At 33.2% G+C, this 27,225-nt stretch overlaps 1 protein-coding gene across 2 annotated transcripts in view; it reads right to left on the minus strand.

Annotated features, from left to right (window-relative positions):
* SLK (STE20 like kinase) overlaps positions 1 to 27,225 on the minus strand; it is a 39,137-nt gene that overhangs the window by 10,086 nt on the left and 1,826 nt on the right. Inside the window, exons 3-14 of one of the 2 annotated variants that reach the window (XM_039361696.1) lie at positions 18,103 to 18,267; positions 16,079 to 16,127; positions 15,349 to 15,498; positions 13,665 to 13,737; positions 13,259 to 13,453; positions 12,922 to 13,003; positions 11,679 to 11,807; positions 9,506 to 10,957; positions 8,210 to 8,340; positions 7,811 to 7,934; positions 6,345 to 6,524; positions 4,418 to 4,510 (exon numbers count right to left, since the gene is read on the minus strand). In XM_039361696.1, coding sequence (XP_039217630.1) covers positions 4,418 to 4,510; positions 6,345 to 6,524; positions 7,811 to 7,934; positions 8,210 to 8,340; positions 9,506 to 10,957; positions 11,679 to 11,807; positions 12,922 to 13,003; positions 13,259 to 13,453; positions 13,665 to 13,737; positions 15,349 to 15,498; positions 16,079 to 16,127; positions 18,103 to 18,267 — 2,823 coding nt within the window. The remainder of the gene's footprint in view (positions 1 to 4,417; positions 4,511 to 6,344; positions 6,525 to 7,810; positions 7,935 to 8,209; positions 8,341 to 9,505; positions 10,958 to 11,678; positions 11,808 to 12,921; positions 13,004 to 13,258; positions 13,454 to 13,664; positions 13,738 to 15,348; positions 15,499 to 16,078; positions 16,128 to 18,102; positions 18,268 to 27,225) is intronic. The other variant, XM_039361697.1, reaches the window with a different exon arrangement.

Raw genomic sequence — 27,225 nt, forward strand, 5'->3', positions numbered from 1 at the left:
AGTGCCATGGAATAATGGAAAGCAAAGAGATGTAGAACCTAAATGCAAGCCAGAAATTGAAATTACTTAACACAAAAAGGCTACTTCTTTTACCTTACAGTTCTCTTGTTTGACTTCTACATGACAGTTTAAAAGCATTTAAGGAAAACATCTGAACATGTAAATGTCACTGAAGTATTGTCATTATCAACTAGATAGTTCTGTGAATGAAAATAAGTAGGTATATGGTGAAAAAAGATCTTTATTCACCTGCTTTGTTATTTACAGAAGATCAATGATGACGGTATAAATGCAACTCTCTAATACTAATAGAGAGATTATAACTAGGTATGCAATGTTTTTAAAACAAAGTAATAAAAGGCCATATCAAAAGTTTGCATTGCAAAGTAAAACATACTGACCCCCTTTCTTAAAGTTCTAACTACTATCTGATAGGGAGGGTGGAAAAGCTACCAAAAATGAAGGTGCTTAAAAGTTTGTCACCACTTAATGTGGGAAAAAGGGTATTCTTTATCCTATAATCAAAACCTAGGAGAACTGTTATTAGGTAAAGAAGAAAAATGCACTATCAAATTGTATCTACAAGCACTCTGAAGAACAGCCAAGTTTCACAGCACACAGAGGAAACAACGATAGCTCAGTTTTACACACGTGCTAAAAATTTATCTAATTTGTTCTATTAATTCCTTTGTGCACATTAATAAAGTTTTGTATAGTATTTTAAAATAAAAATAATTTGACAGCACATGCGTGTAAGAGGAAAAAAAGAAAGCTAACACGACAGGGGTCATATGTTTTTTATGGGAGTGGTATATGGACTTACATCCTGCATTACTGCATTGAAGAGAGCAGATGAGGACAACTGAAATGACTGAATCATAACCTGAGCAATGGCCTGTGGAGCAGAATACAATGTACTTCCCGTGTGAAAATAACCACAAACAAAGCATTTCAACACTAAACAGAAGCAAAACAACAAAAGAATTTATAACTTCAGCAAGCACCTCTTTACCAAGCACCACTGTAACAATAATTCATCTTTATTTATAGATACAGTGTTTCTGAAGCACTGTTTATATTTAGTCTCAAATGAGCATTTATGCATGCAAGTACCAATCACAAATTAAATGAGAAAAAAGAATAATACTCACTATTTATTTTTCTATACCTAATACTCTGTAACCTATTCTCATCCACACCTTGTAACGTCACTTGCTGTGTTAAAAGGTATATCTTTTTTCCAATAATTTAAGCACTGCAATTATAAGACAATCTCACAAAAAGGACAACTTACCAAATACACTCTCTATGGAGAAGTAATTATTGGTAAAGTTTGGAAAAAGGTATGATACACTGCTATGAAAAATAATTGCCTGTAAAAAGCAGGATTCTGCTCGATGGATGGGAAGATTCAGCAATTCAGCTAATGTCTAAGCAGACTTCAGCAATGTCTATCTTGCTCTAAATACTTTACTGTTTCTTATGATTATCATCCCCTCATCTCCTGTTGTTTACAAAAGTGAAGACCTTGCTCTTCACACTTTTCAAGCTTTTAGAGAAGAAGAAGGAGATCCCTCACTTCATTGCGTTTGTATCTTTTATCGTTCTTTTAAATCATGAATTGATTTTATTGACATTTCTGTTTTATGAGCCACCTAGAATAATTGGGAATTGGGTCAAATACAAATAAATTATTATTTAATATTATTAGAATTAATAATAAAATTGGAAGGGACCTTGGAGGTCATCAAATCCAACCCCTTGCTCAGGAAGGAAACCCTACACCATTTCGGACAAATGGCTGTCCGGTCTCTTCTTAAAAACTTCCAGTGTTGGAGTATTCACTGCTTCCGGAGGCAGGTTGTTCCATTGGTTAATTGTTCTAACTGTCAGGAAATTTCTCCTTAGTTCTAGGTTGCTTCTCTCCTTGATTAGTTTCCATCCGTTGCTTCTTGTCCTGCCTTCAGGCGCTCTGGAGAATAGCTTGACTCCCTCTTCTTTGTGGCAGCCTGAGATACCGGAACACTGCTATCATGTCCCCCCTCGTCTTCATTAAACTAGACATATCCAATTCCAGCAACCGTTCCTTATATGTTTTAGCCTCCAGTCCTCTAATCATCTTTGTTGCTCTTCTCTGTACTCTTTCTAGAGTCTCAACATCTTTTTTACATTGTGGTGACCAAAACTGGATGCAGTATTCCAAGTGTGGCCTTACCAAGGCATTGTAAAGTGGTATTAATACTTCACATGATCTTGATTCTATCCCTCTGTTAATGCAGTCTAATACTGTGTTGGCTATTTTGGCAGCTGCAGCACACAGCTGGCTCATATCTAAGTGATTGTCCACTAGGACTCCGAGATCCCTCTCACAGTTGCTACTATTGAGCAAGGTACCACTATACTATACCTGTACATTTGGTTTTTCTTGCCTAAATGTAGAAACTTACTTTTTTCACCACTGAATTTTATTTTGTTAGATAGCGCCCAGTGTTCAAGTCTCTCCAGGTCCTCCTGTATCTTAAGCCTGTCTTCTGGAGTATTGGCTATTCCTGCCAGCTTGGTGTCATCCGCAAATTTGATGAGTTCCCCATCTATCCCCTTGTTCAAATCGTTCATGAAGATGTTGAAGAGCACTGGGCCCAGAACAGAACCCTGGGGCACCCCACTACACACTTCCCTCCATGTAGATGCAGTTCCACACACTGAGTACGGCCGGTCAGCCAGCTACGAATCCATCTGGTGGTGATGCTGTCTAGCCCCATGCTACTGGGCAGTTAAATTCTCTCTCTACTATTCACTAAGTAGTATATATAATAAAATATAAACTTAAACATCATATTGGTCTATATAATGAATTATAGAGAAAATCCACTTTGAGAAGTCCAGATGTTGCAAGGATTAAAAAAACATCAGGTGACCTATCCAACTAGGTAATGCGTGTAGCCCAGGGTCTGCAATCTTGGCAACTTTAAGACTTGTGGACTTCAGCTCCTAGAATTCTGGGAGCTGAAGTCCACAAGCCTTAAAATTGTCAAGGTTGCAGACCCCTAATGTAGCCAACAGAAGCTATGCTAGAATCTAGTAGATATGGACCTCACACTAGAATCTATGAAAGTAGTTGCAGTGGAGATTGTGTTTTAGGTTGTAGACTTGCAATTATTCAGATTTCTTCTATTCATCCATGAATTTGTTCTGAGGTATTTGCTTGTGTAAGAATTTGGGTTTCCAGCAACAGACCGGAACCTTGGTCTTCAGAAAGAACTGTTCATTTCTTTCCTGTTTTATTTTCAACATTCTCAACCTTGCTGGATATAATCATAATTTCATGACTAGCAGTGCTCAATCTGCAAAAGGATCTAGTTTTTGGAACACGCTTCCCTGAGAGATCAAATGACTGAAGAGATTGTCCTTTACCTGCTTACTGATAAATCAACAGCAGAGGGGTTTGGTAACATAATAAAATCAGCTGCCTCCCGGAGTTTTGAGATAGATGCACCAGAATTATGGAAAGAGGATTCAGGAGTTCTTTCACTGGAACCAGTGCAGCCCATTGTCCTATATATGCATGCCCAGTACAATCTAATCACATGTTATTGTATCAGAAGTATTCTTCAAAATGAAAAGTTAATGTTGATATTACCTATTACTACTTAACATCAAAAGTTGGACTATAGATATAGCAATCACAATGCAAATTTTGTTTCAAACAGCAAAAATATCTAAATATATGCTCTACAGTAGTATCTTTGGAAGAAAGCTCTGATTATCATGTTCATAAATATGCACCTAATTAACATTAGGGTCACTGTCTGGAATTATAGACTTGATTAATTTTTTTAAAAAAGGTAAGCAAAATCATAATAACCTTTCCATTATTCTCGATTCTAAAAGCTTCAGTTAAAGTAGATGTAAAGTATATATGACAGACATTTTAATATACAACATACACTGAACTTTAATTACTTTGAATGCTGTTGTCTATGGAGATTCTCAGTCATCCAGGTCATGGTTGTCCCAAAGGTGTTTTTTGATGAGGCAACTGGACTTTCTTGTTTTTCTTTGAAGACATTTCACTTCTTATCCAAGAAGCTTCTTCAGCTATGATTGAAGAAGCTTCTTGGATGAGAAGTGAAACATCTTCAAAGGAAAACAAGAAAGTCCAGTTGCCTCTTGAAAAAGCACCCTTGGATGCTGTTCTATAAATAACTAAATATTTCTTAAATAGCAACATTTTTACACTGATATTTTATCATTAAAATTTAATACACTTCTAGTTTCAGTTCTAGGAAAGAAATCACTACCAATGAATAGGTTCCTTCAGAGGGAAAAATGCCCAATCTCTATCGAACTATTAAAGCAATGCGAACAAAGCTGGTTTGGGGGGGGGGGTTTAGAAGCAGGAAGCTGCCATGGTTACCTGAGCATGCTGGGTTTGAGTAAGCTCCTCTTTCTTGCGTTTCATGAGCTCTTTTCTCAGCTCTTTTGGTGCTTTCTCCACTTCATTAAAAACCTACAGTGCACAAGCATGCAGAATGTGGGGAAAATAACCCTTTTTCCCCACAGCAAGCATTTATGGTGAATGAAGAGGAGCAATAAGCATTCAGAAGATGTTACAAAAGCATGCAAAGCTGGAAGTGTTAAGCTTGTGAGAAAATGGAGGGAGGAGTAAACATGCATGAAGTATTTATTGATTGTATTCCAGAAAAAAGTGCACATGCCAATAGTAGCCTAACAACGAATCTCTGTTTGCATTTGAGTACTAATAAACTGCTTCTATAACCAATTTTTATGCAGTAGAGACAATAATTAAAATAGAAAGCTTCTTGAAATGACAACAGAAAGGATTTTGTTTTTCCAAATAATAAAACACAAACAACACAAGAACAGCTATCTCTGCACTTGTCATATAAAAGTTGTTAAAAGAACAACTTGTATGAAAAGCCATAATCATCTCAAAAGTGATATTCACGTATCATTGGAAAAGTAAATCAAATATTCAATTTTATGCCGGAGATAAAACGGCCATGTAGGCCATCAAGTCCAATCCCTTATTCAGCATAGAAACCAAATTAAAATACTTCTGATGGATGGACTATCTAGCTATTCAAGATTAAATTACTATTTTTAAAAGTTAAAGCATCCATAGGAAATAAAGCCCAAATCACCACATGCTATTCCTGTTTCCATGAGTGTAATAAAACTTTAACCAGCTTTCCCCTTTGAAATCCAATCACCATTAGAAACTCGAAGTGCAAGAAATTTAGCAAAAGAAAGAAGTTAATATTATACAATTTAAAAAAAAGACAACTGAATGTAATAGTACAGTAATAATATCAAACAGTTAACATAAGAACAATGGCACTGAACAAATTATAAATAAAATATATCAAAACAGAGGGTCAAGAAATTTCTGCTGTGATTATATTATTTACTGCAGGTAATAATATAATAGCTTGGTAATCATCAGGCTGGGGGGGATTTTGGAGGAGAGAAGTATTTTATCAAAAAGAGTAATAAAGTAAAATATTAATGAGTTAGACAATCAACAAAAACTCAAAATATAAGATCTGAGATACAATTCCTTCATTTTTCATAATTTTGGCTTTACTTTAAGTAAGGAACAATATATTAAAATACTGAGTTTTAAGCTGATTGAGTCTGAGAAAGAATTTCTTACCATTTAAACTGGATTAGCTCCAAATAAAACCAAAATGGAAAATTTAACCACTACTTCAATTTTTAAAATTATCTTAATAACATGCTGCATAACAATCCCTTTTTTACTTCGTGCAGAGATACCAATTCTGCAGTTTTTCTACCACAATTATATTTAAATGTAAAACTGTTTTATATTGCATGTAGGATAATCTGAGAGCAAAAAAACAGCATTCTACAGCTCTTTATCTCTGATTCCTCTGATATAAAGATCACCCTTCTGCTTACACATGCACAAAATTTTAAAAATTCTGTTGTGATGTATTTAATGAAAGTCTCTATGGCTTTTACCTGTGATTATGTTACAAAGCAGCCAATTTGAAAAATCTTAATAATTAGCCAGTATTCATAAAAGCACATGTGCAAAATCTTTCTACAAACAGTTCTAGCAATTATTCTGATTAATAACATACATAAAAACTTTATCAAAGGTCTTGACTAAATAATATTTTTTACTATTTCAAATACACAGTGAAAGCCCATCCTAATTATTACTGAAATTAAAATGTTGGAGACCCTAAGTGTGCATGTGAGTGTGTATGCATAATTATAACGTACGGAATGAAAATGTAAACATCAATAAGACCAAAAACATTCATCGTATTTACTAAATTATTTGAAGAGTTTACCTCTTTCTTTTTGTTTTTCAACATATTTTGAAACTTGGATAATTCTTTTTCTTGTTCTGCTTTGATGCGCTTAGCTTCATCACGTAAACGATTTGTATGCTCCTGTTCTAAGCGCTCTATTGTCTGCTTTTGCTGTTTTTCTAGGTTTTCAATTTCCTGGTCATATTGCCGCTTCTTGCTCTAAAAAAAAATAATAGCATTATTTTCATTGATTATCTGAGTGAAAAAATTGGGATGCGAAAGTGAGGAATCTGCATACATAATGAGGAGCTATATGTAGAAGAGGCAGAACCGGAGGGCAGACTCAGGAGAAGGCCCAGCCTAGCATTTTTATGTGTCACAAATGCTCCAAGTCCAGCCCCCTCCCCCAAATTGGCTCTCACATCAGGCACAAAGGTAAAAATGGGGATGGTACATGGAATGAGAATGCATAGCTTCTTTCCTATATGCAACTATTTTAGATATTTTAAAAAGTCAAGAAAGAAAGACAGAACGAATACCGATATACTCTTTTGAGCAGTATTAAGATAAAACAGAAGAATCTCATGAAAAATAGTAATCTGATAACTGCTTGAATCCTTTATTAAAGTTTGTAAAATGTTTATTAAGCGATAGATTGTAAGTGGAAGAGGAGAAAACACCATCTATTAATAAGGCAATTTTTCTCTGCCTTAACTCATTTGTATAATTAAATAAATTCATTTACTTAAATTCAGGAAAACAGTTAATTTAATCAAAATTGTTTCTAGATTTTGCTGAAATCTTTAGCATATTTTGAACTGAATCAGCACAAGTTAATCACTTACTCAGCAAGATAGGGAATATGAAATGCAAATACATACATTTCTTCACTAAGGTCAAGCAATTCTGAAATGGTTTTACACCCATCACCACCCTAAATTTTAAAATCATAAAGCTAAAATATTTACGACAACAGTGCTTGTTTGGTCACAAGTTGCATACTTTTTCTAATTTTTAAGGATAAAAACGCTATTGTTTAAACTCTTGCTACATTTACCCCAATTCTTATACTGATGTCAGTTTCTCTATTATCAGCACTTTTCCTGTGGCATATGTCAGATTTATGAATGTAGCATCATGCACATTATTATGTTCCTACTTCTTCATAAAAATTAAGACTTTCTTCAGCAGTAACATTGTATGAACAGATAATATTGGATATAAGTTCTTTACGTTTAGAAGTACAAAGCCCTTGCTTATTTTCAAATTGACAATTTTCTTTATCACAACCTACATGCATCTTATTCCTTTCATTGTAACTATCTCCTTTTCCATTCCTTTTGTCCTTTTCCTCTACCAACTAGCTTTCCTGCCCTTTACAAGGAGGCATAGTTAATTTTTTACTTCAGAGGAATGTCATAATCTACTGTTTCATCACAGAGCACTAAACAGAAAATGTTGAGCTTGCCCAAAAATGTAAAAGCAGCAGGAAACTGGAATCTTACTGTCATTTCCTGTTCAAAGCGCCTAAACATCTGTTCTCGTTGTTGTAATAGCTTATTACTGAGTTGCTGCTGAGCTCGTTGTTCTTCTTTTTGAAGGAGGCGTAACTCCCGTAATTCTTGACGTCTGGCATTAAGGAAGAAGGAAGTAATTTTAGAGTCATCAGTAACCAAAGTGAAATTAGAATTCTGAAGTAATATGACTAATAATTGAGGAGTGGAACTGAACTATTACATTTTATAAGATAATGAAAACTGGTCCTTATAGTCTAGTACAGTCTAATATAGTCCAATATATGTAGACTGTATATGTGCATGTACATATTTCTGTTTGTGAGTTCATATGTAAATATGTATTGGAGATAAGATTCTCTCATTTGAAATGAATATTTTAAAACTCACCGAAGATATCGAAGTTCTTCACTTTTAGAATCATTGTCACTGACTATTTTTGAAGTAGTCACACTCACTTCTACACCATCAATAATAAATTTCCGAGTTTTCTTTAAAGTCTTCTTATGTCTTTTGGTTTCCTAAATAAAAGATGACACATCATATAAAGACAGAAAATATCTAGTTGAAGAAATGAATTTTCTTAAAGGAAATATATTAAAACAGATTTTACTTAATCTTAGTTATTATAAAAAGAATAGCTTGAAACCATATCTTTTAAAAATATGGTTTCAAGCTATTCTTTTTATAACCAAGATTAAGTAAAATCTGTTTTAATATATTTCCTTTAAGAAAATTCATTTCTTCAACTAGATATTTCCTGTCTTTATATTTCTGAACATATAAATAAGATGGCAATAATTTCTTAAATAATTACCATGTACAGTAAAATCAACCATTATAAATATCTACAGTACTATTAGCGAACTATATCAATGTATTAGATGAATCTTCTACTGGTCACGTAGAAAAAATGAGGTTAAAACTGCAAATTAAACATATGAAAGAATAATGAACAAGCTGAGAGAAAAGGAAAAAAACAAGTGCGATTGAATGGACTTTCTAAACTCTTAAAAAAGATAGAGGGAACTTTAAAAAACCAAAAGGCAGGGTATAATTTGGAATATAAACATAGCAGAAAGAAGGACATTTGCAAGGATGAAAGGGTATGACGAGGTAGGTACAGTAAAGACATAACTAGATTTAGTTATATCTGTTCTCTTATCTATTGCCTTTAGTTTACTTTACATGCTACTTCTTACTCAGTTCTGCAGTTTCCGTAACACTGCTGATTCCGAAAAAGACTACAGGGACATCTATCTATGTATATAATCTGATCTCCATTTTGCAGGAGAGTTTAAAAACAGAATAATACCACAGAAGAAATATTATATACAAAATACATCATAAAATGTCCAATAATAATCTATATTAAATATAATTGGAACTGTAGCTTTTAGATTACTTTAGTACAGTAATTATTTCTATATTTAGAATTAATTTTAAATAAAGTACCATACAAAAATTTGGACTAAAAGACATGTAATTGATATATTGAATTAGAAGAAAACATGACAATGCAGAAATACTGAACTTCAACATTCTAAGGGCACAGTGATATGAAATTATAATATGAAATTATTTAATTTGTAAGTAGTTATGGTAAATAGAGAAGGGACCCTCAGTGTATATAATTTGCATCCATTCAAATTCACGCAGGGTTTAATTTTAAATTAAAACACTTACTTGTAAAGATATTGATCCACTATCTTTGTTTTTAGTGAGGAAGTTGGAAATGGACAAATTTAAATCAATGCTGCTGTTGTCAGCTGTAGAACCAGTGCCTGAATCTGTATCATTTTCTTTAGCAGTCTCAGGATCAAGATATCTTGTATGTTCAATATTATTCTGCTTCCTTGATTTATCTTTTGTCTCATTTTCTACGCAGCTAACATTAATACTTGGTACTGGAGGTGCCTCATGTTCAAGAGGCTGTTTCACGGCACTATCTTCAAGATGATTTTTAATAGGTAGGTCACTGGAAACATCCTCAGGATCTGTGCTTATTTGAAAATTATTCTTGTGGTTTTCTTCAGCTCTGATCTCTAATTTATCACCAGGTTGCGCAACATAAACCTCATCTTCGGTGATTTCTTCAGTTGTTTTTTGTTTTTCAGCATGTGCAGCATCATCCAATCCTGGCTTCTGTTTCATGACCTCCATTTTTTTGGAAATGTTGGCCTCAGTTTCCTTTAAGGTGCTTCTCTGGTTAGAATCATCATGATCTCCCACTCTCTGTTGCTGATGAATATCCGTATCATTCTGAATAAATGTTGGTTCAGAAGTAATTTGTCCCTGAGAATCCTCAGAAGTACACTCTGTTGGCTGTTTGGTGTTTTCAATCACTTTAACTGAATCTGTGGTCTGAACCTTGGTAGTAATACCTCCCTCTTGAGCACTACTGATACCTTCTTTTATTAGTTTCTGCTGCTTATCTTCTATATCCGTCATTTCCTTAATATCATTTGCTTCAAATTTCTGATTTTTAATTTCTTTCAGAACATCATCTTCACATTTTTCATTTCCTTGTGATTCCTTAATTGCTTTACTTTTTTCTGTTGACATTTCCTCCGCGGCTTTGTTTTCCTGGATGACTATGAAACTTTGCTTTTCTTCTTGTATATCAGTCTCATTAGAAATTGTTTCTCCAGTTTCTGCACTGCTGGCTTCAATTTCAAGACCGATTTTATTTCTGTTCTCAACTGTTGGTTCATTTGACAAATCATTTTCTTTTTCTGTTTTTAGATCAGGCTTGACATTTATTATAGATAATACTGTATTGATTTCCTTTTCTTCTTTTTGTGCTATAGTGTCTTTATTCAATATTACATTTTGATCAGCATTTTCACTTTTTTTTGCTTGTTCAACTTCATGTTGTAATGCAGATTCATTCTCTCTTTTTTCAAAATGGCTCTGCTTGGCATCACTTGTGTTTTCTGTGAATACTTCATCTTCATTTCTGCCAGGCTCCATACTTATCTTTCCTTTTTCAATTGTATTAGTACTTGTCTCTTCCATGGATGAATGCTCTAGTCTCTCCGAAACAGATTCCAGCATAGATGCATTCTGTGAAAGTTTATCCTCTTCTGAGCTGGCAATACTGAGGTCAGATGAGGCTCGCTTATTTGCAGGTAATTGCTGAAATGTATATTGAAATGATTAATAGTTATACATGTAATTACTTCAATTTTTAATATTCATTACCCTATTACTGAAGTTAAAATTATGTAGAATTTATAGTATCAGAATAGACAATTTATAGTAAAACAACTTCTCCGGATAGGCTTATTCCCAATGTGCACCTCGTGTAATCCAAATTTTCTTTGCATTTGGGAATATATATGCATACCTGACAAAAAGTTGTAGTTTTTAAATGTGCAAGCTAAAAACTTATGCATTACAGCATCTGCCTTTAATGAGATGGGCGGCTATTTAAAATTTAATAAACAAACAAACTGTACACTTCTGATTTGGCAACCTTTCACACACACACACACACACACACACGAAAATAATAGTTGTATTATATTTATGTTGTATAAATAATATAATCTATTTTAGTATGCAAGTTTACTTGTTAATAGAAATCCACTGTTTGACAAATGACAGCATATTATAAATTTGTCTAGGACCAGTTTGCTATTTAAATTACTTGTTACTTAGCATTTATAATAGAAAGCTGGACAATATTTTAGTTTAGATTATATTAACTGAAAGAGCAAATCAGTTTATATGATATATTTCTCTTAATATAACACTGTAATAAAAAATCACATTAACAAAAAACAACATAATTTATAAACTTGGCTTGCAGTGCAAAGTTTCTTTCTTTTTAATGTACAAATTTTAAATTTCTCACTAGAGAATTTTCAGATTCCTCCTCTTCATCTTCATCTTTTCCATCCTCTACTTCTTCAGTGACTTCAGCCTTTGCTTCTGCAATCAGCTCTCTGATTGGTTTATTGGAAGTTACAGTAACAAATGGATGCTGGTAAAAAAAGGCATACAGAATTTAATCAAAATTAAAAGGCTTTAAAATCAAAATTTGCATCAAAGTTTGATGCAAGAAAAGTAAAAACACAGGTTTCTATTAAAAGGCTTACAACACATTTTTTCACTGAACACTTCTTTATAAAATTCTAAACAATATTCTTTTCTTTAAGAATAACATTTCTATTCTTCAGTAAGTTCTTATATTTGCAAGTCTAAGTTGGGAGGAAAGAAAGTCATAGACTAATTCAATCTCACAATTATAAATGAGATCTATAAGCACTCTAGTTTCTTGAACAACATCCAGCACTATTTGATTAGCATTAGAAATCCTGTATTTGGATATATTTTCTCAAACCATTTCTTCTAAACAAAAATATTTCAAAATCATCCTTTACAAATTATCCTTGTAAATATGAAAACTAATCCTAGTGAAATCAAACATAAATATAGATACCAAAATTAATAAATAATTCCCTCCTAGATTAACCTGTGTTAATTTCAGCTCAGCTTGAAAATGAATACAATTCTGTCCTTCTTCCATGATACCACTACGGGAGATAGGTTTGTCTGGTCCTATCTTGTTTTTCTCCAAATGGACATTTAATTAAAGTTTAAAGCAAAGTGCTATTTTTACATCTGACTATATCTATCAGTGCATTTAAAAATTCTTAATTGTTTTGGTCATCATTTAGCTGCAAAAGTAGAGTATAAATTACCAGGGCTTCAGATTTGTATTTCCGTGGTGGATGCTATTACAACATTAAGCATGTAAAGTTTCATTTTAGCATATTAATGTCTTCAATTGCTCCATACAGTCCAAATTGCAAAAGCAAAACAAAAAAACCTCATTGGTATATAGTACGCTAGTCCCTTGACCTCCTGCAGAGGAATCTGGAGCTGTTCTTTCTCAAGAAACTAGAGAACAATTTCATTGTTTGCTGATTTGCTGCAGTGTACATTGCTCTGTAATCAGTAGAAATTAACCAGCAGCCCAGAGACCTTTACATGAATAAATAACTCATTATGACTGAGCATACTATGTAGTATATCTGAATTCTATATGATTGGAAAACAGAAGTCCAAACAATAAAATATTTCATTCTTCATACCTGCAGTAGTTCAGCAATGTTCCATCTGGCATCTACATTCTTTTCCAAACATTTCTTTAAGAAATCCTTAAAATCAGCAGACCTGCACAGAAGCAATTAAATTGGTAAGTTATAAAGATAAAATTTATAATTATGACTTAATTAGAATGGTCCAAATAAAATGCAAAATAATTGATAATATTTCCATTAATATATAACAGGCAGTTTTCTTTTATTACAGTAGTTTAGAATATAGGCTTAAGATGCCTTTGGGAAAAATTACTGTCAATTTTGGAGCAAGTACTTCTTTTTGTCAGTTTATTTTAATGCTGATAATAAATAAAAAGAGAAAAATAACCATTTTGATGGTTGTGCCAACGAAGGTGGTTCCGACTTCGCTATTTTCAGCAAAACACGCATTGGATTTAATTCATGATGAGGTGGTTCTATTTCAGCCATTTCTATTAAGGTGACACCTAAAGACCAAACATCAGCTTTATAATCATAAGGTCTGTCTTTGGAGGTCTCACACATAACCACTTCAGGAGCCATCCTACAGTAAGGGAAAAAAAATCACATTGTTAGCAATAAATAAGGCCTAGTCTAAGACCTGAGATAATTCAAGAGCTAAGAAACGTAAGATCAATATTGTTTATTATTGTAGTTGAAGAAAGTTGTCACTGTTCTTATTTTATATAGCTCTAAAAATATACAATGTTTTATGTAAGAAAAGGTTATCCTCAAAAGATTATAAAATGGCTTACCAATATGGAGTACCAATGAAAGAATCTCGTCTCTGGATTGTCCGTGTATTTTTAGCAGATACTCCAAAGTCCGCTTCAACAAATAAAAAATATTGATTTAGAATCACACATAACAATTTGCATTTATGTTTCAATGCTACTTGCTTTGCTTCCTACAAAGGAGAAAACATTGTCTCATTCTTAGCAATCTCCCGATTTCATTTTAATTTTTCCATTTTGCTCCAAGATATATTCTTGGAACAATTACTTTCATGCATTTAACATTTTTTAAAAAATATATCAATATCTCATGAGTAAAAGTTACTTTAAAGACATATTTTTACTTACTAACTGGTATAAATTAAAAAAAATAAAGAGACAAATGACATATATATCCTTTATGTTGATTTAATGTGAGATTCAGTGTAACTTGTCAAAAGTCTAATGGTAAATAAGTCTTATGGTAAATAAGCAGATCAACTTTTATTGCTGCCTTTGACTGATACATATATACACATGCGCACAAAAATATATTAAATGTACATTACAATGCTAATTAAAAGAGATTAAATAAGTAAAAGAGGAAGAAGAGAAGGGGAAAGAATGCTAAAAGATATCAAATAAATACAGTTTTATTAGACAATATTTTGCCTCAATTTCCAAGGCTGAGACTGCCTCTAAAGAGCAATACTATCAAAGCATAAAAACAGCAAATTATCAAGCCTGTATCTATAACTGCAAGACATTACAATAAAAAACAAATATAAGTATGATACGTTTGCCCATGTTTTTTGATAGAATTTCATATGTATGTATGGCAGGAAAGCAATTTCCAGTAGGATGACCAATTTCAGGATTTAAATGGTATCTGAGAAACAACCAAGAGAGTATTACATCCACATGGCACACAAACCAATCAAAGCCCTTCAAAACATCTTAAGTAAATGAAAAGAATTAAAGCCCAAGAATTAAAAACAGGAGTCCTCTATAACATACAGGGTAAGGACTGTTACAACCACTGTGTAGGACAAGTATGCAGAGAATTAGCAGAGTACATGCATGAGCACCAACTAGCTGTCAAACAACATGAGAAAAATCCTTAATTTCACAATATATGGACAGACTCAACCATAGTTTCAACTAGGAAACTTAGCATCCTAGACAAAACTGAATAAAAAAAAATGCCAGGGAATTCCTAGAACCTTGGCACTCAAACAAATCAGCCATCAATAGGCACATAGAGATAAACAACATTATAAGCAGGGATTGACACCAAAATTAACACCAGACAATCAAGAAGTAAACAATATCCTAATCAAGGAACTAGAACTACCAATAAGAAAACAACACCTCCACCAACACTGACAGGGCAAGCTCAGAGAACAAATCCCATTTCCTTTTAGCACTGAAGATGTTGGGTAAAAAAAGGTCTGCAAACAACTATGCTCAGAAAGCATCAAGGACTTCACAGTTCAAGCCTGAACTACATATGTTCTCTTCTTTTGGCATTATCTATGTTAAGGTACTTCATGCAATGGGAAAAAAACCAGTTTTCTTTGAAACTGAAATCAGCTAAAGCAGATCTACTAATTAAATTCCTATGACATAGAAACAGCTGTCTATATTTATTGAGAAACTATTACTGATACTACACTAATATTAAAACAACGTAACTCTATTCTACTTTAAGAAACAGAATACTCACCTAGTTTAATATCTCCATCCAATGTGAAAAGAATATTGCCAGCTTTCAGATCTCGGTGAATGATCTTGCTTTCATGCAGATAATGTAGCGCCTCAAGAGTCTGCCTGCAAACTACCCTGATCTGTGGCTCTGTCAGTGGTCTTTCCAGTTCTACAAGCAAAGCATACTCTTGGATTTAAATGTTTTCTTTTGCCAAAAAAAATCTTGATAATTAAAGCAAAATATGCAGGAGTTGGGGGAGGAGTGTTGCCAAGTCAAAAGATCCAAAATAGATTATAAATATTTTAACATTAAAATGACAAAGCAGGAAATATGGTCAAATAAGCCAATTCTACTTTATTGTAAAGCTACAATTAATAAAATCTTGCAATTTGCAAATACAATTCACCTACCATCTCCTTTATAGTCTGAGAAACTAGAAAGGGTCCCATCTGAACCTCTTGCCCTGCCCACTAACCAGTGCAAGAATATGCCGTGTCTTATCTGTTCCCTTATTTCTTGCATTTCTTCAATATCCCAAGGTCTTTCCCACTACAATCACACATAGGCTTTAAAATTAGAATGATTACTTAAACTCATGGTCTAACATTATGCGGTTGTGTATATTTATCTCTATAAATTAAACTAAAATAGAAAAGCTAGGCATTAATGTATTAATGGTGTAAAAAATAACAGAAACTACCAATGAAATTGTCTATTTTTCCAATATTTTGAATGTTGTCATACTTACCCAACATTACTGCATCAACTGCACCACCAGCACAGAACTCAATGAGGATCTGCATATTTAAAGAAAATAATATAGATGTTTACTTTTCAAAATGGCTTATTGCAGAACAGGAATGAAACTTTCCTAACTATCAACACTAAACTTCTGGTTAGAAGTGTGCAAAACAGTTTGAATGTGAAATGTTTTAACTCAAAATGCCCACTCTGAGTTTGAAAGAATTGCTTCAAGCTTGAAGAGGCACGCTGGCTGAGGAATTCTGGGAGTTGAAGTCCACAAGTCATAAAAGGGCCAAGTTTGAAGACCTCTGTCCTAGAAAGTGGTCGACCTTACTGAAAATATTGTCTGCTCAAAACTGTTCCTTTCTGAATTCAAAACAGGTTGCCCTAAGTCTGGAACACCTCCAATATGTTAGGATCAACACCAGAATACTTTCTATGAGGGCAGGACAGCTAACTTCGAACCCTGACATTGTTTTCAGAGATTCTGAATTAAAACAGTTTGCACATCTCTACTTCTGAGTTTCATTAGTTTCTTTTACCATTGTTTTCATTCTTTAAACAAACTTGGGGAGACACATAATATCGGTTCTATTGTGGAAATAACTTGCCTGTTGTTCAGCAAGCAGTGCAATTAAAATTTTTCACTGGGCAAGTGTTGCTGTAATTTTTCCAGAGAGAACATTAATTTAAATAAAATTACAATTATGGCTTAAAATGTTATTCCATTGAAAGAAAAAAATGAACAAAGAAAAATATTTTACCTGCTACAAAACAGAATTTTATGATATATTGATACTGATACTGATATATCAATAATAATCAACGGGAACTGTGATTCTATTAAACTTCAGGGAAATCAATAAGTTTGGTTAATTTCATTAAAAGGTCCAAACCTTGTGTAATTCAAAAATCAAACATGGTTCATAATCTTTATGTTTCAGAATATGTTAAACATAAGGTATGCATTTGGAATGAATCTGGAATATGATATACTAGCTGTATCAATGCCTACATTCTTTAAGAGTTGCTTATTTCTCCAAATTTGTTCTACCAAAAATTAAATAGAAAAGAGCCATGTAGCCTGGCCTCTGTATTTCTTTTATTAGATGAAATTAAGTCAGGACATGACTAATGAATAGAACAGAATGTGTTTTCTTCAAGTTACTGAGGTCACCAAATCTGACTTGCCTTAGTAATCAGTAATCAGTTATTCTTTCTTTTCTTCCTTCCTAGTTGCTTTAGTGTCTTTCCGACTAGTTAAGCAATTCCTGTTGTTTGGAAACATGAATGGCATTTGCCTTGTTTCAAAATATGACATAAATCTTTCTTCCTCTTTCTGAGTGGAAGGGGAGAGAGAAATTATGGTCCAATTTTTCTCACAGGTGAAAAGGAGAATAAAATCACCAATGCACATACAGTGCTATGCCATAACATTGTTAATTGTTGTCCACAGCAAAAAGTATGATTGTGCTCATTAAGACTTAATGTTATATATAAAATAGGTAATTATAATTCAACAAATCATCATTAAGAAAATCCTAAGTTATAGTTAAGTGAAAACTCAATCATTCACATGGCAATGGAGTAGGCATTATTCAAGCATATTAAAAAAATGGTATTTGACATTGTGTTCCCCTTCTTTCATATTTCTCAAACATCCCATTGCAGCATAAAGCCCAAGTTCACAAAAAATATGACAGAGGGATTGAATTTAGTCTTTCTACTTTGGCTGGCACAGCCTGCGCACTCTAGCCTAAGTCTGAGATCGAAGACAATATTTTTCTTTGTACTTATGCACAGCTAACAATTTCTACGAAATGATTCTTTATGAACAGCCAGCAGAGTTTACATTATTTTGAAATGTTTAAAATGTTCACCATTTCCAATAGAGGGAGTGAATTGCAAATCTGTCTCTAAAAATGTATTTTTAAAAAATGCAGATTGTATGGAGGCAATGTTAAGATTTAATACACCGTACCTTTTCTCCGTTAAAGCATGTAGTTAAGAACAAAAGCAAACTCTTACCCAAAGATTATTTTCATAATAAAAAGCATCTAGCAATTTGACAATATTAGGATGATCACAGGATGCTAAGATATCAATTTCAACCATGTAGTCTTCAAGTTCTTCTTCAGATTTAGTATCGATGACCTTTGCAGCAGCAAGGACTTTTGTTTCTTTGTTCTGAGCCTGCAGAAAACATTAAGGCAGAACATATTGGTTATTTTACTCATTTATACTGCAGACATTTTATCCAAGTGTTCCTCCATCATCTGGATATTTTGTAAATACATACTAGCATGTACTGGATCATCTAGAACATATTATTAGCACGTTCAATGCAAGCTTTCCTTCTTCTGCAAAGCTTTCACGTTGACACCATCTTACTGAAAACAGTCAGCTAAGGCAGAAAACAGAACACATCTGTATTGTCTAGATAGTGTTATAATCTGCCTATTTCTTCCAAGTATCAGTACTAAGCTTATTCCATTCCCATATTAATTGGGAAACCAAAATGTACAAAACACAAAGCACATGAAAACAAACTCTACACTAGGAATTCTCTGCATATAAAAGCATGTGATTTACTATTGTGCAACGGTTTATTTGCAGGACCAACCATTTCCACTTTGCTAAAGATTACTGAGTATTCAAGATTATGTACTGTAGTCAGGTTAGGCTCTAATTCTTATTAAACTATTGTAGCATACTTCAAAACATTTTTACATAACATGATAAAGTGACTTTGCTGTAGTCAAGATAACTAGTATAAATAAATTTTATTTATTCATTCATTCAATTTATATGCATGGATATAGTAATTCTCATACAGTCAAAAGTAAAAAATTGAATGCTATATCAAGCCAGTATTAAAATAAAGAACAGATGGAAATTGTATTTGTACCCAAAAGAAAATTACTTCTATTCCTTTAGGATTGGACAGAAGAACGAGATTCAGAAAAATCTGAATACTGATTGCACTACTGTATAAACAAAATTCATATGTGGAATATAGTTGTTGCTGCAATTCTTTTACAATGGTTTGACTTTTTGAGAACATAAATCTATGTTCTTGTAGTATTTTACACTGACAATTGAAAGAACTCTGACAAATTTCATAAAACTCTTAATATTCCAATGCTCTTATCTCCATGCAGTCACTGCTGTCTGCATAGAACAAGATTCCCCACAAAAAAATTAAATTACTGCAAAGCTGATATCAGAATCGTTGGATGACCTCGCCCAGTAATTTAATACAAATGTTAAAAAACAGGAGGGAACGAGGACTGAACCCTGTGGTACCCCTTAAATTAGGAGTCTTCAGGCTGACCTCTGTTCCCTCACTACAACGGACTAAACCATTCACAGAGGAAGAAGCAAAAGCATGCAAAAAGATAACCCCATTTTTTTGCTAATCTATAGTCAACTTTAGATTATAAAGATTTTCAAAATAATTTCAGGTTTATTCCTAAAATATTATACATTCTAAATACCACTTAAGGCAATCAAGGAATAGACACAGTAGATTAAAACCCATTATCCTTTAATTCATTCATCAATTATTAAAAATCTATGAGCTATATAATTAAGAATTATTAGTCTGCATGGAAGTCTAAGTGCCTGCATAATTTTATACATAGCTTTAAAAACCCTACCTTTCCTTTTCAACATATTATTCAAAGTTTCTTAGAGTAGCTTGTACAACAAAAAATGAAAACAATTCTCACTTTGAGGTTTGTAATCTCAGAAGAGAAACCATTTTAAAATTCTGCTCTAGTTGGATAATTATCAGTTCCTATTCATAGGACCATTACTAACTGCTCTCTGGAAAGATTCCCAAAAGAAAGGAATTGTTTTTCAGGACTCTCTCTCATTTATATAGCCACACTTCTTAACTTTATGATTCTAAGTGGCTTAAAATACAAAACATAAAAACAAGATGTAACAAACATTATAACAAAGCTGATATCCCTAAAAACTATAATCCAATCAAACCCTATAAGTGGGGCTTCCACTAACAGCCTGGCCCCACAGCCTGAGGCAAAATCTAGGTTTTCCAGATTTTCCAGATCTTCCAAAGTTTTCCAGATGGTTTATATAGTTAGGACTATCCAGACCTCTGGGAAATGTTCCATAAGACTAAAGGTGCTATAATGGAGAAGGCATGTTCTTGGTTTGCATTAGATGACACTGTTTTAAAGAAGAGAATAAGCCCATCATGTTAGATATAATAGAGTAGTTAGAGATAATAAGGGACTGACAGTTCCACAAGTAACCTGGCCCAGTACCATGCAGAACTTCATAGGTGATAACCAGTACCTTAAATTATACCCGGAAGACTTGAATCCCACAAAGCAAAGACATTATAGTAAATAACTATAACTAGTGTTATCAGTTTGCATCCAAAATTCCCTGCACTTGTGTGTTCTGGAGCACCAATTCTAAATTGGTCTTCGATGGCAGGCCCCTTTAGAGCACATTGCAATGGTCCAACAAGGAAGTAAGGTGTGTGTTCCAGGAGAAGCACAACTGGTGCATTAGATTAAGTTGTGCAAAGGCCCTCTTGGTCATGTCTGTCACCTGCTCATCAAGTGGAAACTGAAATACTCCCAAGACTGAAGTGAACAACTGAGTATCATCAATGTATTGATGGTACTAATCCCAAAATGGCAATAATCTCACCCAGCAATTGTATGTAAATGTTAAATAGGAATGGATCAGAGCTGCAACTTGGGGTAGCACCTTGCACTATAATATTTAATAATGACTGGAATATTTGACAAGATATTTAACCTGCAAAATAGGATACAAATAAATGTTACAAATAATCAGGAATGGAAATTATATACAAACTTCCCCACAATTTCAATTTTATAGGACTATGTTCAGAATACTACAATTAGCTTCTGAACCTTCTAAATCTAGTTAACAGAATGGGTCAAAACTTGCAATTCAGAAGTAACTATTTTTTCCTATGGTAATAACTGTAGTTATTTCACTTTGAGCTCTTAACTGTATTTGTGTTCATCAAATGCAATGGACCAATTCTTTGGAAGCATAATTACAAACAAGTTACCATGTTCTTCTGTAATCCAAATCTAAGAACATATTAAAAAAATAAATATACTTCAAGGAGTTCTGTTTTAAACAGAGTATTGTTATGAAACTTATACAAAACAAGCAACAACTCAAAAGTATTAAATGTTTAGGAAATAATTGCCAATACATGCTAATTATTTCAGGGCCCACAACTGAAGATACCAGTACCTTATCTGAGCCATGGTATTTTTTCTCTTCAAAACAGTAGCTTTATAAACCTCAAGAGAATCAGTAAACTAAATATGGACAGATTCATTCCATCCTAAAATGTATTTTGGATAAACCCATATAAGTATCTAAATAATTGGGGCATAGTTCCCTAGAAAATAAGTAATAATTACCATTACAATAAACTTTAAGGTACTTAAGACTAAATTATAATCACAAGATAGAAGTACAAATGCACACTTGTGCTGTTGGGCTAAACATACATATTTCAGAAAATGTTTTTGCACATAAATGCAAATAAAAGCAAAAACACGTAGAAAAGAAGAGCAAATACAGCTCTGTAGGGTTGGATACTATTCCCCTAAAATCACTTTCCAAGGTGGAGAAGCATTCTCTTTCTCCGTAAAAAAAATCTTCAATATCTTTAACATAATTATCTCTATGTGTGCCTTCAAGTAAGTCCTGACTCCTGATGACTACTGCACATATCCCTCTTTTTTTGGGGGGGGCAAGATTTTGGAAGTAGTTTGTCATTATTTGCTTCCTCAGGCTGAAGGATTTTGGCCCAAAATCACCCAGCTAGCTTTGTACCTAAAGTGGGACTAGAACTAATAGTCTCCTGATTTCTAGCCCAATTCCTTAAGCACTATACAAATTTGACTCCAAGACAATTATCGAGAAAACTAAAAATATCTCGTACAATATAAAAATATACTGAATATTTTTGTAACGTCATTAATCCCAAACATTTTGTCTCAAACAAAATATGTGATGAATCTTTCCCAAAAGCCAATCAGTGTGCATTTTTCTAATTTTATTAATATTCTATTAGCAGTGCAAATGTTAGTACATTGTAATTATGTATTACGTTGCACAATACATTCAAAAATCTGTTTCACAATGTGCTAAGAAGGCATTCTTCTTTTTAAGTGTTCAAAGAATCACCCCTGCTTTAAACTGCAAAGCAGTCACTCACAATGTACAAAGTCCAGGATAAATTTTATCAATGCATCTACAGATATGGAGGACTGCCTTTGAAACAATTGACTTAACTTTCCAAAGGATTAGATGGTTTGAGAATGCTATCATGCTTTATGAAACACCTTTCTGACTGCTTTGGAAAGATTTTCTTTCTGTTTATCCAGTTCTATCAAAGTTTTTCTTCCAATGTTATGTTAATTCTTTTCCAATTCATTATTTATTCATTCCCTTTTTTCAAATGAATGAAATTCAAGAGACTAAGAATAAATTATAACAGTAGATGATTTTTTTCAAGTTTTGTTTCCTGAGCTCCTATATACTTTTGGAATGTAAGGAAACCAAGGCATCACCAGACAACACATTTTTCCAAAAGATTTGAGTCCTGAAAAACTTTTGATGATGATAGACCCCTTAAAACTGAACATAAATATAATTTCAGAATGACTATATCATATAGGGTTAGGTATACGAATCTTGAGAAATATGAAATTAATGACTATGTGTTTAATTGTATAATGTTTCCAACATGCTGCATGAGGTCAACAGGGCCAATTTTCATTTGTACTTAGTGTCTGATATATCTCGCCGCAGTGTCCAACAATAGTCAGCCAGTACTGATGGATTCCAGTTGCCCTGATGCCATTTTTCCATTGTCGTAGGGAGGAGAAGGACTGGCAGAGCCAGGGAGAGAGATGAAAAGAGGAATCAGCCTTGAATCACCACATGAATCACAGAAATGAATTAACCAATCCCCACTTCTGTTGACTGTTATCTAATTCTAATGCTAATCAAATGATGGCCATTAGTTGAGGAGATTTCTATGCTTAGGCTTTCAACAATAAATCAGTTAAATTGAACCTTCAGGTGTGGGCCTGGTCTTTCGCGCCTGACAATTGTGGGAATGTATAAATGCAAAAACTGAATCTTTAATGATATGTTACACTTTATGGTCTTGTACGCTGTAATTTGTCAACCAGCTGAATGTAGTTTAGTGCTCTGTAATTGCCAAGAAAATTCTCAACAAATAACAAAAATAACAAGTAACAAATCTTCACTTTCCTTGTTCATCATTTTCACAAAAAGTTTCATCAGTCTGAGTTCTATGTGAAACGGAGGCAAAAAAAATGTTTGTTGGGTCAATAAGTGATTCATGTGCCACATTTTTCTGTCCTAGAAACAAATTCTTTCAGAGTGGCCATTTCTTTTAATGTTATGCGACTCTCTTGCATGGCTGTCCTATTTGCATATTAACAATATCCTTGGTATATTCAAGCTGCATTCCAAGAACCAGAGCCACTACTTTTAGATCTCCACAGATATTTTAGTTGTAATGGATACACTTCAATAATTTCATGCTTTCATGTTTCTTCCATGTGGACAGCATAGTCAACAGGTACAAAAGGGTGTATAAAAACAGAGGATTTCTATAAAACAGTCAATAGGTTAAATTACAGATTATTCTCATTATTACTAGTCAAAAATCTATAAGAGACATCCATAAGTGTTCAAGAAGCATTTGTTTCCCAATGTACTATATCAATCAATAATACTTCAATAACCAATCTCCTGACCAGCAGACAGAACCAGAGCATGCTTGCCTTCATTCTTGCTGTCCCAGGCTACAAATAACCAAAAATGAAAGCTCTTTCTAGAATGGAAGTTTAAGCAACCAGCATGGACCTACTCTTCCTTTGTCTATTAGATGGGGTTAGATTGGTCTCCTGCTTATCATTTATTCTCTATGAAAGAGATGCAAGCTTCCAGACACCATTCAGTCCATTGCCATTGTAAAAGTATAGTATGTTTCTTCTCAGCTTTGCAGAGCAAAACCAGGATGATACACAAAAATAAATTTGAAGACATTTCTCTGTCGATAACATCAACAAAATCTATGTTTATTTTTGGCCATAATGACATGCAACCTTCAAACTTCTACCCTAGCTCATAGATATTAGTATATGCAACTCAAAAGCTAGAACAATACCTACCAATTCAAATAGAGTATCATTTATCTACAAACAATATGCACCTTCTTAAAGACCATCATATTTATTGCAGTATAGTCTTTCATGCGTTACAATTCCTTTTGTCAGATGCAACTTATCTGCTTTGGATCATCTATCACAGGCAACTGTCTTTGTAACTGAACTGTTTATTCTTAAAATGTTAGTTGACAAATAAAACTATCGTGATTCGGATTTGTTAGTTCTGAGGAAAAGAAATAATTGAAGATTTGGTCGCTCCATAGCAAATATTTATCATACAAAATTCATATCTGTAATATGATCATCAAGAATAATATTTCTTATTCTAATGAAATTATTATAAAACAGTCTCAAGTCTTGGGAGAAATATTGTTATATTTATAAAAGTTTATTCTGCTGTAGTTTTAGTTTAACTTTTGTACGGGCAATGGTTTTTGATAAAAAGATGATATTATATGTATATGTCATAAAAATCAAATACTTTAGCTAAGAAAAAGACAATATAATACAGTATACACTAGTAAACATACAGCATTCTTACAGTTGTTAAGAATAAAATGACAAGGCTAACTATAAAGCTGTAAACAAAAACAGATACTTTATACTAAATCAGGTAATTTTTTTATTTACCTCCTATGGTCAGCAATTTCCATGATTTCAACAGATTATCATAAAAAGAAAAAGAAGCCAAAGCAAAATGTTTTCTAAATAAAAATATTTTTAATATAATATAAACATTTTGTTTATTTAATTCACTACTGCTGCTACTTCTGTTTAGTTAATCAATCCACTTCAAATTATTTTGGAACAGCTTCCATATTATTATTAAATGGGCTTTAGAATGGCAACTTGACTTCAGTCCTTTCTTCTCCTAAATGCATCTCACCAGACCTCCAGAGCAACTTTTACAAATAGAGATGAGCAAGGGTACAGAATGAGGAATAATGAAGGAAACTGTTTCATGCAATTCCTTTCAATTTATTAAATATATCACTCCTACTGAAGGAAATATTGTCATAAACTTGTCCCCAATTAAACATATTAAGAAAAAAATCCAATTTATTCTTTAAATATTGCACAATATCACACGTTCCAAAAGATGAATTCTCATAGTCAGGGAACCGTCCTTAAAATATTGCCTGAGAATATATCCAGTATAAAACTGAACTGGAAGGAAGCAAAAAGTCCTTCTTAGAAGAGAAGCCCATTAAAGCAAAAGGTAAAGATGCAAAGTACACATATTGCTTCCTCCTTTTTAAAATAAATGTTTGAGGTAGATAAGATTTAATTTATACCTTGAAAAAGATGACTGCTGCATAAAAGAATGGGTGGAACCAGCATGTATGTGTGAGCTGACACACAGAATATATTCAAATATGAAAATAAGACATCAGAGTTATTCAATATGTGCCTGGAATATAAGTGACTAATATAAGAATGCAGTACAAGAGCCAACTTGCCTACCATGCCTCCTAGATCTGTGGAATTAAAACAAAAGCAACAATTGCATTCACTGGATTGAACCAGAGTGCTATAAATATTGCCATTCCACAAAGTTATGCTCACGATAATTCAAAATCTCCATTTGTAATTCAAATCTAAGATTAGACATTGACAGTGAGCAGCTTTATGATTGACATGCACAAACTACTGTCCAAATAATGGCTGTAGAAACAAAATCACCAGCATAAAAAATGAAATCACAAAACTGATCATACATATTTAATTATTAAAAGTAGATTATTTGAAGCAAAATTTGTTAGCCATACCTGCCAGCTTAAAAAACTCTTCCTGAGGAATATGGTTCAGGCTCTAAGTTACTCTAATTCAATCAACACTGTCAATGGTCCATCACCCTACCCCCATTGCATCTTCAGTCACTTTCAACAAGGTTCTGGAGAGTTTTTCAGTGGACTTAGAAGCCTGCAGGGAGTGGATTGAAATCTTTCCTTACATTAAGTGAACTTTGTTCTGCTAAAAAATTGCCATATTTTTAAGCTGTTGATAATTACATCCAAACAATGAAAAAAGTTTCACATTTATTTTAAAAACTGTCAGTTTAATATTAAGTATTTTTTCCTTAATGGATTTTTTAAAAAGTATTTACTGTAGAAAAAGCTTAGTATAGTTTTTTTAAAAACTATATTAGTCATAGCATAGGAAGGCCATATTAAGTTCTTAGTCACTGATAAAGTTTTCTAGTAAGCAGTAAATAAATTACTAGCTTCTTACTGACATTAATAGAATAAAATAAAACAGCTTAGTATCACTAACTGGCAGCTAATCACCAGATCAAATGATGGAAGGGTGAAACTGCTGGGTTATGAATGTTTATGGAAACAGGAAAAGTTTAAATAGATGAAGAAGGCATGCATATATACATGGCAATTTGTAACACTGAAAGATCAGTCCATTAATTCATGGAATTCAAACAGTTGACATATAAATAGTTAATCTTTGTTCATACCATCATCAATGACCCAATTATGAATCTAATATTTTAGGATTATCCAGGAAACACATGATAAATTAGACTACAATTCTAAATATACTTCATTTCCCACACTTTGAAGGAAAGGAACAATATTAAATAAGAGTCATTGGGAATCAGGGGTATTATATAATAATTTAAAAGCATTTGGTCTTGATGAAATTCCTATGTTAAGTCATGCTCACCACTCTCTATAAAACAGCAGTGGAAGATTCCAAAATTATTGAAGTCATATTTTTAGAATTTGTTTTCTAAATATATTTTCAGTTATCAAACTGAAGCCTTTAGGGCAGGCACGTCAAACTCATGTGACATCATGCGATGTATCGTGACTTTTTCCCCATTGCTGGCAATGGGGTGGGTGCAGTTTCGTCGTGACGCATCTGGCCCGCAGGCCAGCAGTTTGACATGCCTGCTTTAGGG

The sequence above is a fragment of the Crotalus tigris genome, unplaced genomic scaffold, assembly GCF_016545835.1.
Source record: "Crotalus tigris isolate CLP2741 ecotype Arizona unplaced genomic scaffold, ASM1654583v1 scf7180000019328.220996217465:2438092, whole genome shotgun sequence".
Classification (NCBI taxonomy): Eukaryota; Metazoa; Chordata; class Lepidosauria; order Squamata; family Viperidae; genus Crotalus; species Crotalus tigris.